Source organism: Schistocerca serialis, chromosome 1, assembly GCF_023864345.2.
Source record: "Schistocerca serialis cubense isolate TAMUIC-IGC-003099 chromosome 1, iqSchSeri2.2, whole genome shotgun sequence".
Lineage (NCBI taxonomy): Eukaryota > Metazoa > Arthropoda > Insecta > Orthoptera > Acrididae > Schistocerca > Schistocerca serialis.
In genome coordinates this window covers 308,353,418-308,367,010 of record NC_064638.1, presented here as the reverse complement: position 1 = coordinate 308,367,010, position 13,593 = coordinate 308,353,418, and the positions used below count along the sequence as shown (strand labels likewise).

The window sequence follows — 13,593 nt, the reverse complement described above, 5'->3', positions numbered from 1 at the left end:
AATGTTTATCACATCCTTGGCATTCAATAAGCTACGTGTGCCTCATGGGTTATGCCAATTGCAAGCACATGAGGGAGCTCAGTCTTTGTTTGCTGTTTACGGGTTTGACAAACCTGGTGTTCCTGAGCTGCGGGTGGTTAGTGCCACTAGTCCTCTATAATCGTAAGGTCTGTGCAAGCTTCAACAACCGCTGTGTGATGTGGGGGTTAAACATACTGTATGACACAGAAAGTGTTACTTGGCTTAATGGCCTGGATCATGAAGATGGTACAAACTTCTACTTAAAAAAAAAAAAAAAATCTCCACCTCAAAGTGAGCAACTGCCGATGCAGTTGGCTGCTTTTGGGGTGAAACAGTCATTAACAAGCAAATTCCACTGTACCTCATTTTTATAATACTTACCCAGGTAAGTGGGGCTCTATGTAAGTGGACTTTTAAATCCCTTGCTGCTTGTGGAACTACCATGACAAATTCGCCACAAAATAATGCTTCCAATGGAATGTGTGTATCATCTCAGGCTAGTAACACCCACTCCACAAAAAGTGCTCTAGATAGCTCAGTGCAAAAAGAATGCCTATTGGTAACAGAATGTGTTTCTGTACATTAAAATATGTTAAACATTAAAAGGAATGTCACAATACTGGTGGATACTGCCACACTGTGTCAAGTGGAACAATTACAGAAAAGGTCTTGTGACTGAATTACACACATTCTTGATTTATGTAAGGGTATTCTATTATGCTAGGACATTAAAGTGAGTAAACTGTGAACTAGGAAAAAGGCAGCTACATTTATTGTGACCTTCAGTTCTCAAATGCATCCTGAGAACGTTACTGCAGTTGTTTTGAAGATGGTTTCACTTGCATATATTATTTCTGGTTAAGTGGCTGTTTTGTAGTGTTTCAGTTTTGTTCCTATTGACAGGCTCTTTTTGTTGTAGGTGTTCTTAGTGATATATCGTGCTCTAGTCAATTTGTTTATTCTGTTATGCCATGTTGGCTTTTCATTGAGGTTATATGTTATGATTTCTCCCAGATATTTAAATTTATCTACAGTTTTGATTTCTTGGTTTCCTATGGCAATTTTGTTTATGAGTGGTGGGTCAGTTAACATGATGATTGTTTTTTCAAAGGATATTCCAAGACCAATTTTCTGTGCTATTTCCTGTAGTGAGATAACTTGTTGTCTGGTTTCCTGAATACTGTTGGACAAGAGAGCAAGGTCATAAGCAAATCCTAGACAATTTAAACTTACGTTGTGTTTGGGTCTTCCAATTTGGATGTTCTGTGGGTTAGTCTTGTACCATTCCCTCATTATGTATTCTAAAGCACAGTTGAACAGCAGGGTGCCAAGCAATCTCCTTCTCTCAAACCTGTTTTTATGATGAATGGCTCAGAGTGTTCCTCCCTGAACTTGACTTTTGATACAGTGTTGGTTATGGTGAGTTCTATCAATTTGATTAATTTTGTATGGAGCTCAAAATTTCTTCAGATTTTTAACATTGAAGTTCTATGGATGCAGTCGTATGCTTTTTTTAAAGTACACGAAGGTTATTACAATAGATTTATTTCATTTCTTGTAATATGCTATGGCTAATTTTAAAGTGATGATCTGTTCTGCACAGCTTCTCCAAGGTCTGAAGCCTCCTTGGTATTCACCTAATTCTTCCTCTAGTTGCTCTCTGGTCCTCTTGTATAGGGTTCTGGAGAAAATCTTGTATGTGCAGTCTAAGAGAGAGATACCTCTGTAATTATCTGGGTTGCTTTTATCTCCTTTTTTGTGGAATGGGTGGATTATGACTGTGGCCCAATCTTCAGGAAACTTTTCTGTTATCCAGATTTTTGTTAGGGCTATGTGTAAGGACATTCGAACTGTATCACTGGCATCTTTCCACATTTCTGCAAAAACTTGGTCCTCTCTGCATGCCTTACAATTTTTCATCTCTCTGAGTGCTGTTTCCACCTCTTGATTGTTGGAGGATTTATAATATGAGATCAGGTGGAGACTTGATGGATGTGTCTGTATTAATCACTACAAGTTCCTGGGGTTCTTCACAGTTCAAAAGTTTACTAAATGCTTTTGCCATGATTTCAGCATGTTCCTTGTCATTTTTGTTGTTGTGGCCTTCAGTCCTGAGACTGGTTTAATGCAGCTCCCCATGCTACTCTATCCTGTGCAAGCTTCTTCATCTCCCTGTACCTACTGCAGCCTACATCCTTCTGAATCTGCTTAGTATATTCATCTCTTGGTCTCCCTCTACGATTTTTACCCTCCACGCTGCCCTCCAGTACTAAATTGGTGATCCCTTGATGCATCAGAACATGTCCTACCAACCGATCCCTTTTTCTAGTGAAGTTGTGACACAAACTCCTCTTCTCCCCAATTCTATTCAATACCTCATCATTAGTTATGTGATCTATCCATCTAATCTTCAGCATTCTTCTGTTGCACCACATTTCGAAAGCTTCTATTCTCTTCTTGTATAAACTATTTATCGCCCATGTTTCACTTCCATACATGGATACGCTCCATACAAATGCTTTCAGAAACGACTTCCTGACACTTAAATCAATACTCTATGTTAACAAATTTCTCTTCTTCAGAAACGCTTTCCTTGCCATTGCCAGTCTACATTTTATACCCTCTCTACTTCTACCATCATCAGCAAATAGCAAAACTCCTTTACTACATTAAGTGTCTCATTTCCTAAGCATCACCCGACTTAATTCAACTACATTCCATTATCCTCGTTTTGCTTTTGTTGATGTTCATCTTATACCCTCCTTTCAAGACACTGTCCATTTCATTCAACCGCTCTTCCAAGTCTTTTGCTGTCTCTGACAGAACTACAATGTCACTGGCGAACGTCAAAGTGTTTATTTCTTCTCCATGGATTTTAATACCTACTCTGAAGTTTTCTTTTGTTTTCTTTACTGCTTGCTCAATATACAGATTGAATAACATTGGGGATAGGCTACAACCCTGTCTCACTCCCTTCCCAACCACTGCTTCCCTTTCCTGCCCCTTGACTCTTATAACTGCCATCTGGTTTCTGTACAAATTGTAATTAGCCTTTCGCTCCCTGTATTTTACCCCTGCCACCTTCAGAATTTGAAAAGAGAGTATTCCAATCAACATTGTCAAAAGCTTTCTCTAAGTCTACAAATGCTATAAATGTATGTTTGCCTTTCCTTAATCTCTCTTCTAAGATAATCCGTAGGGTCAGTATTGTCTCACATGTTCCAACATTTCTACAGAATCCAAACTGATCTTCCCCGAGGTTGGCTTCTACCAGTTTTTCCATTCGTCTGTAAAGAATTCACGTTAGTATTTTGCAGCTGTGACTTATTAAACTGATAGTTCAGTAATTTTCACATCTATCAACACCTACTTTCTTTGGGATTGGAATTATTATATTCTTCTGGAAGTCTGAGGGAATTTCGCCTGTCTCGTACATCTTGCTCACCGGATGGTAGAGTTTTGTCAGGACTGACTCTCCCAAGGCTGTCAGTAGTTTTAATGGAATGTTGTCTACTCCCGGGGCCTTGTTTCGACTCAGGTCTTTCAGTGCTCTGTCAAACTCTTCACGCAGTATCGTATCTCCCATTTCATCTTCATCTACATCCTCTTCCATTTCCATAAAATTGTCCTCTAGAACATCGCCCCTGTATAGACACTCTATATACTCCTTTCATCTTTCTGCTTTCCCTTCTTTGCTTAGAACTGGGTTTCCATCAAAGCTCTTGATATTCATACAAGTGGTTCTCCTTTCTCCAAAGGTCTCTTTAATTTTCCTGTAGGCAGTATCTATCTTACCCCTAGTGAGATAAGCCTCTACATCCTTACATTTGTCCTCTAGCCATCCCTGTTTAGCCATTTTGCATTTCCTGTCGATCTCATTTTTGAGATGTTTGTATTCCTTTTTGCCTGCTTCACTTACTGCATTTTTGTATTTTCTCCTTTCATCAATTAAATTCAATATTTCTTCTGTTACCCAAGGATTTCTACTAGCCCTCGTCTTTTTACCTACTTGATCCTCTGTTGCCTTCACTACTTCATCCCTCAAAGCTACCCATTCTTCTTCTACTGTATTTCTTTCCCCCATTCCTGTCAATTGTTCCCTTATGCTCTCCCTGAAACTCTGTACAACCTCTGGTTCTTTCAGTTTATCCAGGTCCCATCTCCTTAAATTCCCACCTTTTTGCAGTTTCTTCAGTTTTAATCTACAGTCATAACCAATAAATTGTGGTCAGAGTCCGCATCTGCCCCTGGAAATGTCTTACAATTTAAAATCTGGTTCCTTAATCTCTGTCTTACCATTATATAATCTATCTGAAACCTTTAGTATCTCCAGGGTTCTTCCATGTATACAACCTTCTTTCATGATTCTTGAACCAAGTGTTAGCTATGATTAAGTTATGCTCTGTGCAAAATTCTACCAGGCGGCTTCCTCTTTCATTTCTTCGCCCCAATCCATATTCACCTACTATGTTTCCTTCTCTTCCTTTTCCAACTGTCGAATTCCAGTCACCCATAGTATTAAATTTTTGTCTCCCTTCACTATCTGAATACTTTCTTTTATCTCATCATACATTTCATCAATTTCTTCATCATCTGCAGAGCTAGTTGGCATGTAAACTTGTACTACTGTAGTAGGTTTGGGCTTCTTGTCTATCTTGGCCACAATAATGCGTTCACTATGCTGTTTGTAGTAGCTTACCCGCACTCCTATTTTTTTATTCATTATTAAACCTACTCCTGCATTACCCCCATTTGATTTTATATTTATAACCCTGTATTCACCTGAACAAAAGTCTTGTTCCTCTTGCCACCGAACTTCACTAATTCCCACTATATCTAACTTTAACCTATCCATTCCCCTGTTTAAATTTTCTAACCTACCTGCCTAACATTCCTTGCTACAACCCATAGAATGCCAGTTTTCTTTCTCCTGATAATGACATCCTCTTGAGTAGCCCCCGCCCGGAGATCCGAATGGGGGACTATTTTACCTTCGGAATATTTTACCCAAGAGGACCCCATCATCATTTCATCATACAGTAAAGCTGCATGCTCTCGGGAAAAATTATGGCTGTAGTTTCCCCTTGCTTTCAGCCGTTCGCAGTACCACAACAGCAAGGCCATTTTGGTTAGTGTTACAGGGCCAGATCAGTCAATCATCCAGACTGTTGCCCCTGCAACTACTGAAAAGGCTGCTGCCCCTCTTCAGGAATCACATGTTTGTCTGGCCTCTCAACAGATACCCCTCCATTGTGGTTGCACCTACGGTATGGCTATCTGTATCGTTGAGGCACGCAAGCCTCCCCACCAATGGCAAGGTTCATGGTTCATGGGGGGGTCCTTGTCATTATGTGCCATTTTTCCATCTTCTCTTTTCAGCATTAACGTGGGGGGGGGGGGGGGGGGGCAATTTTTTGTAATTGTCTTCCAAACATTTTGTGAAAGTCTCTGGAATTGGTTTTGTGGTAATTTTCTTCTATTGAGTCGATTGGATCTTTCTGTGAGTGTCTCTTGGTTTGCCCGATTTTTTGTGTGAATTTTTTCCTGATATATTTGTGGTTGGTTGCATTTTCATCTATACTAGATGTTAACAAATTTCTCTTCTTCAGAAACACTTTTCTTGCCATTGGCAGTTTGCATTTTATATCCTCTCTACTTTGGCTATCATCAGTTAATTTACTAGCCAGATAGCAAAACTTATCTACTACATTTAGTGCCTCATTTCTTAATCTAATTCCCTTAGTGTCACTCAGCTACATTGCATTGCTCTCATTTTGCTTTTGTTGTTGTTCATCTTAAATCTTCCTGTAAGAAACTGTCATTCTATTCAACTGCCCTTCCAAGTCCTTTGCAGAATTACAATGTGATTTACAAACCTCAAAGATTTTATTTCTTCTCCTTGAATTTTAATTACTTCTCCAAATTTTTCCTTTATTTCCTTCACTGCTTGCTCAGTGTATAGATTGAATAACATTGGGATAGGCTGCGACCTTTTTCTCACTCCCTTCTCAATCACTGCTTCTCTTTCATGCCCCTCAACTCCTATAACTGCTATCAGATTTTTGTACAAGTTGTAACTAGCCTTTGCTCCCTGTATTTTACCCCTATTACCTTCAGGATTTCAAAGAGTGTGTTACAATCAACATTGTCAAAAGCTTTCTCTGCCAAAAAGGGATGCATAATGCTGCTACTAAAAGTTTTGATCATTTATCTGAGGTCACAAAATGCCTGACAGAAAGCAAAGTAAAATTTGGAAACAAGCTGAAAAAGTTTCTGCATGACAACTCTTTCTGTTCTGTACAAGTATTTCTATTACTGTAATGTGTGATAGGTGGTGGGTAGGAATTACTAACTCACATCTCTAGTAAAAAAGTGAATAAAAAAATCAAAAAGAACTTATAAATGTTCAGAATTTATCAGTATTTAGAAATTAATTTGTGATGTGAATGTAAAATGACTCGTTCAACACCATTACGATTTATCTTCCAAAATGACCCATGGAACATGAAACTAACTAACTGAAACATTGGTTTGCCTTTCGTTAACCTATACCCTAAGAGAAATCGTGTGGTCAGTATTGCCTTGTGCATTCCTACATTCCTCCAGAATCCAAACTGATTTTCCCCTAGGTCACTTCTACTAGTGTTTCCATTCTTCTTTAAAGAATTCATGTTAGTATTTTGCAAGCAAGTCTTATTAAACTGATAGTTTGATAATATTCAATCCTGTCAGCACCTGCTTTCTTTGGAACTGGAATTATTACATTCTTCTTGACTTCTGAGGTTATTTCACCTGTAACAATATTATGAGAACGAAAGTTGCTACTCACCATATAGTGGAGATGCTGAGTCACAGATAGGCACAACAAAAAGATTTTCACACTTAAAGCTTGTCAACAATAGACACACACACACACACACACACACACACACACACACACACACACACACACACACACACACACACATGCAGGCATGCAAATGCAACTCTCACACACGACTGCAGTCTCAGGCAACTGAAACAACACTGCGAGCAACAGCACCAGTGCGTGATGGGAGTGGATGCTGGGGAAACGGAGGATGCTGGGGCGGGGTGGGAGGGGGAGGGACAGTATGGCGGGGATGGCGGATAGTGAAGTGCTGCACGTTGGGCGGCGGGCCGGGGAGACGTGGGGTGTGGTTGGGGGGGAGGGGGGAAGTAGTGGAAAAGGAGAGAAATAGAGAGGAATAAATAAAAAATAAAAAAAGACTGGGTGCAGTGGTTGAATGGCAGCTGTGTAGTGCTGGAATGGGAGCAGGGAAGGGGCTGGATGGGTAAGAACAGTTACTAACGAAGGTTGAGGCCAGGAGGTTTATGGGAACATAGGATGTATTCCAGGGAAAGTTCCCACCTGCGCAATTCAGAAAAGCTTCTGTTGGAGGAAGGATCCATATGGCACATGCTGTGAAGCAGTCATTGAAATGAAGACTATAATGTTTGGCAGCATGTTCAGCAACAAGGTGGTCCACCTGTTTCTTGGCCACAGTTTGTCAGTGGCCATTCATGCAGACAGACAGTTTGTTGGTTGCCATGCCTACGTACAATGCAGCACAGTGGTTGCAGCTTAGCTTGTAGACAACATGTCTGGTTTCACAGCACTTCTCTGTCCACCATCCCCACCATACTAACCCTTCCCCTCCCCACCAGAGCCTCCTCATTTCCCCCACCCATTCGCCACTCTCCATCATGCACTGGTGCTGCTGCTCGCAGTGTGGTGTCAGTTGCCGGAGACTGCAGTTGTGTGTGAGTAGTGTTTGCTTGAGTGTGTCTGTGTGTATGTGTGTCTATTGTTGACAAAGGTCATTGTCCGAAAGCTTTAAGTATGAAAATGTTTTTGCTGTGCCTATCTGCAACTCATCATCTCTGCTGTATGGTGAGTAGCAACTTCCTTCTCACAATATTGTTACAATCCATCCTGGATTTGCCATTGTTTGGTATTTCACCTGTCTCATACATCTTGCATACCAGGTGGAATAGTTTTGTTATGACTGACTCTCCCAAGAAAGTTCTAATGGAATGTCCTCTACTCCAAGAGCCTTGTTTTGACTTAGGTCTTTCTGTGCTCTGTCAAATTCTTCTCACAGTATCATACCTCCCACCTCGTCTTCTTCCCTTTCTGTAATATTGTCTTAAATTTCATTTCCATTGTTTCATCACTCTATTAGCTCCTTCCACTTTCCAGCTTTCCCTCCTGTGCTTCATACTGATTCTCTACATGAGCTCTTGATATCCATGCAGCTGCTTTCTTTTTCCCAAAAGTCTCTTTCATTTTCCTGTAGGCAGTTTCTGTCTTTTCCCTTGAGATATATGCTCTTTGGAATCCTTACATTTGTCCCCTAGCCATTCATGCATAGCCATTATGCACATCCTTTCAGTCTCATTTTTTAAACGTTTGTATTCCCTTTTGTCTGCTTGATTTGCTACATTTTTATAATTTCTCTTTTCATCAGTTACATTCAGTATCTTCTGCAATATTGAAGCATTGTTACTGGGTGTTGTCTCTTTACCTATTTTTTGATCCTCTGTTGTCTTCATTTTCATTTCTCAATAGTACCCACTCGTTTTCCACTATATTCCTTTCCCCTCTGTATCACTAACCCCTGCTCACTACAAAAAATCTTGTCATTGTTTTCTGTTAATTTATTGGCTCTCTCTAGGGATGATTTCGCTTGGCATCTTGCCAATACTAGTGTTACATTATATTTGTTCACTTAATGCAGCGGGTTGGGCTAAATAAAAAAATCAGCATTTTAAAACATATTACTTTATTCCAGTTAAGTAGTCACATCCACAGTCCAGCGCTGCCCCAATGTTGAAAGACCTCAAGCAACATGTGTCTGGGCCCCCACAACTTGCACTGCTTCCGCGACATAATGACACGTGAAGTATTCCATCCAAAATAACAAAGATTTTGACAACTTTTGCACTTTCTGGAATCTAAAACTATTTTCTGTGGCATGGGATTAAAAATTTACAATAAATTAAATAACACAAATCTGTTAAACATGGACTTTGACCCACTAAAAAGATTGTTATTTAATACACTAGTGGAAAAATGTTATTACTCAATTGAAGAATTCATGCAGGACAGTTTGGCAATTTGAAAAGAAAAGAAACAATGACGATTATGTATTGTATAATAAATTGTTAATATATTGTATAAATTGTATTGCAAATTGCAAAATGACTGTAAGTGTTATGTATGTTCTTGTTAAATTGTTCACGTGTAAACATGCAGAAATGTCTGCTGAAACATGTTAATTATTATAACCTTATTTTTTTAAGTAATTTGATCTGTCTCCAGTACAAAAATCTTTCATTTGTAACTGTACATTATGAGATGAATAAACTACATTCTACAGAAACACACATTCATATACTGTTATGCAGCTGATTGACCAAGATAGGGGTTATAAATGCTGGTAATACAACAGTCTTCCAAATTATATCAAATGCGAGATACCATTTGTTAATCTAGAGATGTGACAGAGAATTCATCGACAGTTACTATATTGATATATTTCCAGATCCGGAAAGCCAACCCTGTTATCCTGTGCACAAACAAAATAATTTACCTACATACTTACTCAGAAGGTGAATAAAACTTGAGTGTTTCTGGAAACATCATTGAATGAAGCTTTCAGACTCCAACAGAGTTTACACATTAAATTTCCTATGCGTATGTGCAATACTGTGATCTGTCTGAATGGATTTTTATTGGTATTTAATCCTGAGGGAAGAATGAGTTCTGAAAGCTAGGAAGTGTATCACTACATATTTTACTTCCTGTAGTTAAGTACTGGCCATAATTACAGTCAAACACATAATTCTGTTGTCAATGCCTTCGTAAAGCAGTCAGTCACCTTTAGGCCTGCTTGACACACTGTAGTACACACAGAAATACCATTGGAAAAACTAAAAGACATTAGAGTGCTATCCATGGCTTATGAATAAATTGCAGAAAATTTTGTCAGAATGTTAACAAATAAGGGCTTTATGTGATTTTTTTTTTTTATTGCAGATTTTGTGAGGAGAATGATCGTCACCTGGAGGCAAGTCAGAAGTGCCAGCTGGCTGCCCGTGCAGCAGAGCAGTGGATGGGGCTAAGGTTGCAGCTAGTGGGGGTCGCTGTGGTGGGAGGAGTTGGACTAGCTGCAGTGGTGCAGAGACAGCTTGGCACTGCAGATGCTGGTAATCAAGTCATTTTCTTATGTCTTCCATTTTCTGTGTTTCGTTTCATCACTTTTTTTTTAATAACATTGTGTCTTCAGATGTTTTGTATCATTTATGATCTTTGATCTGATCAAAACAGTTAAAATACCTTTTCTAAATAGCATATGAAATAATACTGCACTCAGGCTTGTAAGCCAATGCTGAAATACTGCTTGCAAATCCACAGTAAGTCAGTTGGTAAATAATGTTTTAGAAAACGTTCCAGAATAATTGCTAAATTAACTAAGTCAAGTTATTTTAATGGCACTGATTACATTCCAAATTTGACACAGAAGGTTTTTAGAAAACACTTTTGTTGTTGAGCCTGTTCAGCAAGTAAGAAAGTTATTTTTAAATTATTTTATTTTGTGTTTATTTGTTTCCACAGTGCTGCAATATTTTAGAAATGTGACCTATAGTGTAACTTAAATTTATCAGTTTTCTTTTAGTACTTGTGTTGCTAACTACACACTTTTCATTATTCAGTGTCAATTGCCACTTTTTACACCATACAGATATCTTATCTAAATTATTTTGCAATTGGTTCTGATCATTTGATGACTTTACAAGACAGTAAAGGACAGCATCATTTGCAAACAGTATGAGGCCTTCTCCAATAGTCTCGTAAATTGTTTATATAGATCAGGAACAGTGGAGGGCCTGTAACATATCCTTGGGAAATGCCAAATATTAATACCCTAATATATCTTCTTTCCTTTCTATACACTAGAGAGCATATCAAAGTTCTAGCACTTCTCACCCATGGTGAAATTTTATATATTTCAGTTTGGATCACAATTGTTTGTCATACCAGATTGAGTCTATGATGTTCTGACTGACGTATTACATCAATGTGCAAGGAATTGCAGAAAAGCTGAAAAATGACATGAGTGCTTTCATAGATGGCCCTCCTTCTGGTAAGATTGAGTAAGACTGTTATGGGACTGGAATAAAATGAGCCTAGTGGTTTATTGGATAGGTCTTGCACCTGAGCCATTCACAATGATATGACTCGTGGCCAGGGATTGACTGTGGGTGTGGTGTATGGATGGACTAGGATATTGTGGTTAGCAGAATACCACATTTTGAGGAGGGGGAAGGATTGTGGTTAGGATATTCCACACTTTATGTGGGTGTGACTATCAACTAGTTCTCCACCAGACTGTGGCCACAAGCAGAGGTGACTGCCCAGCGGTGGAACACACTGCTGACAAGGGGAAGCCCTCAAGCATGACAAAGCAACCATTCAGTTCATGTTTGGTGCAGGTTGCTTGTGTACCATTTAAATTGAAGGACTGTTTTCACTCATTACTCTTCCCCCCCCCCCCCCCTCCCCCCCAATAATGCCCAATCAACTCAATATTGATGAAATTAATAAATAATAGAACACTGAGCATTTTTCATCATCGTATATAGGATTCACAAATGCTTGTTTCAGGAAAAGGAAACCCTTACAACAGCAACTTTTATACCAACAAATTCAATCAGTGCTCTTTGAAGAAAGCACCCAAGCAGCATGCTGAGACCCCTGGCTGGGGAACAGAGGACCTATGTTCAATTCCTACAAACATTTTGTAGTTTTTTCATATATTTTTCTCATTATCAAAATTTGTGGGAATAGGGGGTTCAGAGAGGTAAAACAAATCAAAAATGAATAATAATGTGGGAGATGCATAAATGTCTCAAAAAACTTGGTGTAGTGAAGAATTATAATGTTAATTCTTATTGTATGAAAACAACTCCAAGTAACAGTGCTTTATTTTAAGACCAGTCTTGGTGAGGAACAATGTAGCTGGTCAAGGACTGCATTCATTAGATGTTCTTGATGCTGCAAATTTATTTGCTTCAAATGTTTATATGACACTTAAAATCAATCTAGTTGTTCAAAGGAGTGTAAGGGTATGTAACATTGTGAGTAAAAGAGTGAACATAAAATGACCAGGATTCAATTATTGTACTTTTGATTAATCAGAGTTACTTCGCTAAACGAGAGCTGAACCTGCTGTCCATGTCTGAGGCCTTGCATGCCTTACTCAGTGTCAATGGCTTCTACAAAAACCTTGTTATCTGCATCCCCCCCCCCCCATCCACACACACACACACACCAGTGTCTCTGAGTTATGTGCCCTTACAACACATCGTTTGATCCCAAAATCTTTCTGGCCCTATTCTACACTAGCCCCTGCCTCACACCCACCTCCTGCTCTGCCTCAGGAACCATAACTTTATTCATCCTGCAGCCCACACCCTGTTCCCCACAGACTCTCCTTCATCTGTTCTGTCTGCCACTCCCAGTCCACTCTTCCATGACATCATTTGCAAGAACTCACTTTTGCCATCTCCCCCCCCCCCCCCCCACCCCCCCACCACAACCAGCTCTCTTACTGTCAGCTGCCTTTCCAATCCTTCCCTTCTGCTCCCAGTGGCCACTGGCTATGATGGTTTTTCCATAAATACTATTTCCCTTCAAAGGAAGTAGTATTAGTTATGCCGATAAGAAGAATGATAAACAGCCTTCTCACTCTGTAAGGTTACCTTTCGTTTACGGAGTCACTGACTGCGTAAGGAAAATTCTTCAAAAAATTGTATGAACATCACATTTTTCTGTCAGTACAAAATAAAAGACTTTTTGCAACCCATGAAAGGTTACTTGATTTCTTTAAAGTGGTGTGTGGTTGTGACAGTGTCTATATGGACAAAAGTGAGAGGACAATAAAAGCACGGCCCACATGTTGCCTAGGTTGTTTCAAGCACATTGCAGAAGTTTCCCTGGGACTCCCTTACAAATCCTCCATATACTCCTGATATTTCCCCATGTAATTTCCATATTTTTAGAACCCTCAAAAAAGACATTTGTGGCCAATGATTTGCTTCGGATGAAGAGGTGCATGCCTGGGTGCAATCATGGTTCCGTAGGGAACCACAAATACTTTTCAATGAAGGCATTGACCACAGTGTCTCATAATGGGATAAATATAGGAACAGTTATCATGATTAATAGACAGTTTACTTGCTCCCCCCCCCCTCCCCCCCGCCAGTCTCATTTTCATATTACTGCCCCCTTATATGAATCCTAGCTAGAGAATGTAAAAAATATACAAGTAAAGTCCAAGAACAAAAATAATTTCAATAGAGATGACAACTGCAAGATTTCTGCTTCATGATTTCCTGCAATCAAGGGAGTAAATACGTTGGTTTCCAACAGGACATGCCCTCTATTTTAACTGACAATGAGGCAAATGTTGTTTACATTGTAAGATTTTGTGTGATGTCTCTTCTCTATATATTGAGTGTCAGATTTTAATGTGTTGCAGAGTGTTT

The 13,593-nt window shown here is 39.3% G+C and overlaps 1 protein-coding gene across 4 annotated transcripts in view; it reads left to right on the top strand.

Annotated features, from left to right (window-relative positions):
• Window positions 1-13,593, top strand: part of LOC126469267 (ATP-binding cassette sub-family C member 10) — a 392,679-nt gene that overhangs the window by 302,170 nt on the left and 76,916 nt on the right. For all 4 annotated transcript variants that reach the window (XM_050096621.1, XM_050096622.1, XM_050096619.1 and 1 more), the window contains one exon: window positions 10,082-10,251. In XM_050096621.1, the coding sequence (XP_049952578.1) occupies window positions 10,082-10,251 (170 nt within the window). The remainder of the gene's footprint in view (window positions 1-10,081; window positions 10,252-13,593) is intronic.